The sequence below is a fragment of the Triturus cristatus genome, chromosome 8 (assembly GCF_964204655.1).
Source record: "Triturus cristatus chromosome 8, aTriCri1.1, whole genome shotgun sequence".
NCBI lineage: Eukaryota > Metazoa > Chordata > Amphibia > Caudata > Salamandridae > Triturus > Triturus cristatus.
The window spans coordinates 302,554,702-302,561,409 of record NC_140591.1 but is presented as its reverse complement, the minus strand read 5'-3'; the positions used below and the strand labels follow the sequence as shown (position 1 = coordinate 302,561,409).

Sequence of the window (6,708 nt, the reverse complement as noted above, 5' to 3'; positions counted from 1 at the left end):
CTGTCTAGTCGTTGAGAATGTTGAGGTGTGGTGTGGTCGCGGCTTTTGGCATGGGAACGCCCACTCTGCATCTCATTAGAGATAGTTGCGGTGTTCCTCTGTGGCGATGTTTTTTGCGCCTGCTATCGAGGGTAAACTGGTGCTCTGGGCTGTTAGCACCAGCTTGTGAATGGGGCGAAAAATGTATCGCAACTTTGGCTGCGATGAAGTGCTGTTAACTCGGCGATAGTTCCTTGTGAATATGCCCCCCAGATTTTTACATCGAAGCATGTTCACTTATCTGATCAGTTATACGAATGTAGAAAACTGCACACCACTTCGCCAAGAGTTATACAAGTAAACATAGAAAAAAACTAAGGGCCCCATTAGCATGTTGGGCGGATCGCCACCGCCGTGCCGACGGTGGCTACTGCCCGCCGAATGCCCCTGGTACTTCCCCTGCCATATTAGTATGGCGGGGGGCACCGCGGCAGACGGGAAGACCGTCCGCCGCTTTTCCGTCGACCAGGCGGAAAAGGGACATAATATGGTGGAGGTGTCTGCAAGATACCGCCATCCATATCAGGATGCATGCGGTCATTGGCCTTTCCATGGCTGCGTTGCCGCCATGGAAAGGCATGCGGTGGCTGACATTGAGGGCCCGTTGCGGGCTCCCAGGGTATCGGGGGGAGCACATGAGGGGGTACCCATGGTACACACCTCATTGCCATGCACTACGTGGCACGTACCACGGTGCCTGCCATGTAGTGCATGGCAATGATGTAGGCACTTGCGGGCAGGTCTGCAGCCAGCAGATCCACCCACAATATCAAATGCCCAGGATGCGTCCGCCAGTGTGGCGGGCGCATCCTAATTTGCATTGCGGGACCGCTGCGACTTCGGCAGTCGGTCCCATGTTCCGTTGCGGTGGCGGGTGGACAAATCGTAATGGACCCCTGAGAATGCTACCTTATCTCCAGCTCTGCTAAAATTACCAAAAGAACTCCACAGTTAAATACTTAGCTTTGGTCTTTACATCATTGAACATTCAAGTTCATTTTGCCTATTGCAAAACTAATGGTAGCTACAACAAAACAGATGTGTTAAAGTAAGACCATTCTCTTACCTTGGAAAGTAACCTATCATTTTAATTTTGGCATCAAATGATGTTGTTTAGTAAAGTAATTCATTAAATAGATATCTCAGTCTGCTAATATAGTTTTCATATCTCACTATTCAAGAAAATCATTTGTTTTGTTTTTTTTGTTATGGGAAATTGAATAATTGTATTTTATCTATTTTCCTATAAGAGACTTTAATCTATTTACCAATATCTTTGAAAAACTGTTGGAAGTCCCTATTTAGGAGAGAGATTGGCCAGTAGTACTCATTATATCCAGGGCTCTTTCCTGCTTTATATTCTATATAATAAAGGTCTGTTGCCAGATCATTGGCTTAAATTGTGTTTACATTGTGTTTTCAGTTTAGGAATGAATTGTCTATTCACCTTACAGACTGAAATTCTAGTCCAGTCTTCACCTGGAGCTTCATTATTACTGTTATGTTCAGCACCTCAAAATTCCTCCCACAAAAACAAAATCTGCTTCAATGTTAGTTTGCTGTCCTTAACTTCTCATGACTTCACTTGCTTCTTTTTTCTTCTTTATACTATATACATATCATTGTGGAAATGCCCCGGTCATATATTTTGTCATTGGACCTGTTTCTTTATTAACTTCCTTCTGCTTTATCTAATTTTACTATAATAAGGCAGTGCCTATTTTCTCTCTTTCTTCATACTTTGCGGCCTCTAAAGTCTTGTTTTTTTATTTTTATTTCAGGAATAGATCACAAGTTTTGATCTGGTTAGAAAATAGTTGGTTCTATAGAGAAATGTTATAAGGGAATTTACCAACATCGTATTCCTAAATTTCAGAATTAATAGCCTGCAGAGATTGCTTTCAAACTTCTTTGTTAGCTGAAAATCACACAATCGCCTGACAAATACTTTAAAAGCATCCACGACCCAATCCAATGAGGATGTCCTCTCGTTCAACTTCAAAAATTATTAAGTGTTCGGACTCAGAGTCTTTTATGAAGTATGTTTCTGTTTGCCAGCTTTTGATCACATTAGTTATGTCTTCCAAAGCTTGTTCCAATTATAAATATTGCTTCAAGATCAGCCAGATGTCTGGCTCAGTGTTGGACTAATTGAATTGAACTGCAGAAACTGGAATTCATGAGAATGTTATGCATTCTACTTTGTACAGAAGATTGAAAAGTGTAGTGTCGATTTTTATGTTGCTGTTACAGCAAACGTCAATTACATCTTAATCCGCCATCAACTGTGTTGCTGCTGACCAGTGCTGGAATTGGAAAAAGTTACTCCTGGTACCCATATTTTGGGGTCAAGGTGCGGAAGAGGAAAGAGGGTGGACTCATTAGGGGCAGAGCTTGAAATGCAGAATCTGACACTCAACGTATACATTTATTTAAAAACAAATCTGGTGCAAAGAAATTGCCAACAAGGACATATGTGACAGAAAAATTTGTTCTAGCTTACTTAACTGGCCAAAAAGAGGCTACGTTAGAAAATATCTTATGGGGTTAAAACACCTGCTGCAGAGATCTTTGTGTGCTCAGCAATTTTGAGGGGATTATAATAGCGGTAAAATAGCGCTAATGTTTAATGCAGTTTTCAGTGAGTTCTGTGGTTAGTCCAGGCACAGTTTTGACTCATAAAGTATAACGAATCAATGTGGCTGCTGCAAAGCACGTTGTGTAACATGCAAATCATAGATTTGTATTTTACGTATATAGAAAAGTGCTTTGGTCATGAAAATGTTTTGTTACTTTCAGTTCCTAAATTGCAATCCTAATATAGCACAGTGATCTAATTATCGGTATCAAGGAGCTGCATGCAGGTCTCAAACAAACATCCACCCCTGCGAACTCCTCCCCGCACACGCAGGTATGCCCCAGTCAGTCCCTAATGGACCAGATTCACCCCACACCATGACAAGACACACACACCCTGCACCATAGCCACAAATAATAGGTACATGCATGCCCCCCCCCCCCCAACCGCTCAATCAGCCATTCCCAATGTTTCCAACTTTCGGACACATCACAGGGAGATACACTCCCCCAGGGGGAAGAGCAAGTTCCACTTTCACACGCCTCCGATCCCATCTAATCACCAACCTCTATTCTTGCCCATCTGTAACCTTCAATGAAAATCTCTTGAAATGTGATTTAACGCAACACATGTATTTCAAATGTGACAATTATGCTGAATGAAACTGTAAAGTGGAAAATCCAATAAAATGGTAAAAAAAAAATCTTTTTTTGAGAGGAGCTGCATGCAAATTGTGTGAGTTATGGATTTAAAGCCTTATTGGTTTTTTCCTCAATCTTATGTTATTTTAAGATTGCAAAGAAGGGTACCTTTGGGAAGTAATAAAGTCTTGATAATACAACAACAATCACTGTTACGTGTGATATCCTGACTTTGTGTTTCTACTGACCATTCACTCTTATTATATAATGTCTACAATTATGGATACGCGATTCCTAACCCTTATAACCATCATTGTCTTTTGTAACATTTCCTGTACTGATTTACACACTTGTATGATTTATTATGCCTCTGTGTGTGATGTAAAGCACTCTGACACCCTGCACTGGGATGAGTAACGGCTGCAAAAGAATTCAAAAAACAAAATGAAATCATTATTTGCGTAATTACTCATACACACAGATAAATCTTGCATTCTTACAGTACATGCACATCTCTTTTACATAGGTGGTTGAACAAAGTCAAAAACCTTTTTCCAAGTTTTAGTTTCTCTAAAGTACTTGTGAAGTGATAAGCTGTGTGCCTTTGTTTCCTTCCATTCAATTAGCATGTAGATGTTAGACTCCAGATGGCTTCCAGCCAGGGTGATAATTTAACAAAAGAAGGGCTGATAGCCCTTTAAATCAGGCCTCTGTTTCACACCCACATGGATATTAGAATAAGAAAGCCCCTCCCCGACTACAAATTACTGCTCCAAACAGATTGCAGACAACGTGTGAGCACTGCTGGATTGTGACCCGGTGTCAGAAAATTACACCAGGACAAATTAAGCATGTTTTCTTTGGGTCGGTCAGATGTAGCCCAGAAATATCTGCCAGAACCGGGATCCGGCAGGATTGTACTATCATTTTCGTATACTGAGACCCTGGTCACAGATTTGGAGGTGTTAGCATCATGTCATTATTGTAAGGAAGATGTATCCCCACATCTTTGGGGACTTGAGACCTTTGCATTGACTCATTATTAATTAATATAAAATCTGTCTGTAGCACACTCTGCACATTGCAAAAGGAACCACTACTATGCGCTCACAATTTTTAAGAGACAAGGAATTTGAGGCACATGCATTTGGGGAGAATAATACAGTTTGATAATATTGGTGCAGTGGAATTCAAGCACCAGCTAATTTTGTATTACTGTTTAAGGATCACTAATTCCTGACTGTAGTCTTCAACAATCAACGTGGAAGGTGGAAACCTTTTGGACACCAATACAGAGCTACAAAAGGAAATGTTCAAAGTTGTAAGTCTTTCCCACTCAAGATATAAGTTCTGTAAATCACACAATCTACGTATGGCAAATCGTCAGTATTTTCTAAAGAATTATCCGTCTTTGGGCAGAAAATGTTAATCTACCAGAAGCTCTTCAATTAATACCCAAGTGGTCCCTTATGAGGTGAACAGTGTGTGTTAGCTCAAACACGGAATTGAAGAAAATAGTTCTTTGTTTGGGAAAAACTATCTCCTGTTTTCTCCTGCGTTTTTTTGTACATATTTTAAACACCTACGTAAATACCACTATTTAAAACAGTGGGATTCGGGAAATAAAACCTAACAAATCCAATTCATTTGAGTTGTACGCTGTCATATTTCTTAAAAAGTGTGACTAAAGGCCAGATGTATGAAAGCTTTTTGCATTTCTTAAAGGGCCGAATCGCAATTTCGGGCCACTAAGAATTGCAAAACAGCATTTTCATATGTACAAAGGCCAAAAAACGGTCGCCATTTCTTCCCAGCAGAAATTGCAAATTGCGACCGTGATTTAGGAAACACAAATAGGGGTAGCAGATGTACAAAGCACTTCCTAAATGCGAATTGGGCATTTAGAAAATGCTATTACCATCTACTCAAAGTCGATGGTAACCATGAGCCAAATGTAAAAATATGTTTTTTAATGTGGCATGAAGCACACATATGCCCCTCGGGCATATGTGCACATACATGTGCACTACGAATTTTGGGGTGCCTCCAGGGGGCCTTAGGGCTAGAGGCAACCTTGGATTGGATTTCCTAAATTGCGATGTCCTGTTAAGAAATCGCAATTTAGGAAATGCAAACCCTTTCCTATTTGGCCCATAGGTGGGAATGCAATAGCATTTTCTATTTGCAATTTCCTAATAGTGATACATTGTAGGAATCGCTTTTAGGAAATTGCGAATTTTGCACATATCATTTAGCATTTCCGAAATCGCGATTGCTATTTAATCGCTATTTAGGAAATGCAAAATAAGAATTTTGTACATCTGGCCCTTAATCGTGTATTAACAACTTACCACTTACTTGGGGCACAGCCCTGTGAGATGCCATCCATCTGCATTGCCTTCCCCTTCTGAAAACACCTGAATTTGAATATAATTGAAATATCAACAAGTGTTAATCTATAATCCATACATTGCAAGTTACACTATGTAGAAGAAGCAACCATTTAATGTATTGTTTTAAATAGTATAAAGGTATTTTTGAATATATTAAATGCTGATCTGTCACTACAAGTCCTGAACTCCGGCTTCGTATATTTCCTCCAACAAATGCTATTGTCCAAGTCCGTTTTGTCAAGCAACACAAGCAAACAATTAACACAGTGGTTTCCCAGGACCGCTTAATATCACTGCCGCCCTCTACTCTGGCTGCGTTGTGTTTATTGAAGGCCTGTACGCAATGTCCACAAGATGGTCCCACCAGCGGTGAAAGGGGCCTTTACTTGCTTCTGCACTCCTGACACCAGCACTCTGGTGTGATTCTTGTCTTGCATTGGAGACAACCCCAGCTGCTACTTCGAATATAAACTGAGAGCAACATCAATGGCAAACAACTGCAAGGTTCAAGGGGGCGTGGGCTTGTCACTCCTGCTCGCCAGCACCTTGCCTTCTTCCTTGCCTGTGCTGGAGTTGGCAGCCTCGGGCCCGGTTTCCTGCTCTGGCACACAGGTACATCCTACAGGCACAGTGACATAGTCTTCGACGTAAATGTACCGCCCGCCGGCGCAGGTGGGAGTGCGGCGCAGGATGACCGTCGGCATATAGACAGGCGCACTCCGGAAGCGGAAGTCCTCCTCTCCAAAGATGCCAGTCAGACAGCCCTTGCACAGGCAGTAGGCCTCGGGAATGTATTTGGGGTACCTTGCAGGGTCAAAGGAAATTCTGTAAGCGATTAGAAAGAAGAAAAAAAAGATTCTTGTAAGGGCTGTCCAAGCATCTGGAGTACATTTATCAGACATCCTGGCTGCTGTGCTCTATTACATAAGGTATGCGTGTTCATTTCCCCCAGATGAATTAATGTCAACATTTCAGGCTCAGCAACCAAATACATCTAATACAAAAATATCTCGACCTAATATATATTGCTGTATGAATTTGCATATATTTGCCATTT

At 41.3% G+C, this 6,708-nt stretch overlaps 1 protein-coding gene across 1 annotated transcript in view; it reads right to left on the bottom strand.

Moving 5' to 3' along the window:
- Window positions 1–5,745: 5,745 nt before the first annotated feature.
- IL17D (interleukin 17D) overlaps window positions 5,746–6,708 on the bottom strand; it is a 64,834-nt gene continuing 63,871 nt past the window's right edge. The window contains exon 3 of the mRNA XM_085621565.1: window positions 5,746–6,476. Within this exon, the coding sequence (XP_085477691.1) occupies window positions 6,158–6,476 (319 nt within the window). The 3' untranslated portion in view covers window positions 5,746–6,157. The remainder of the gene's footprint in view (window positions 6,477–6,708) is intronic.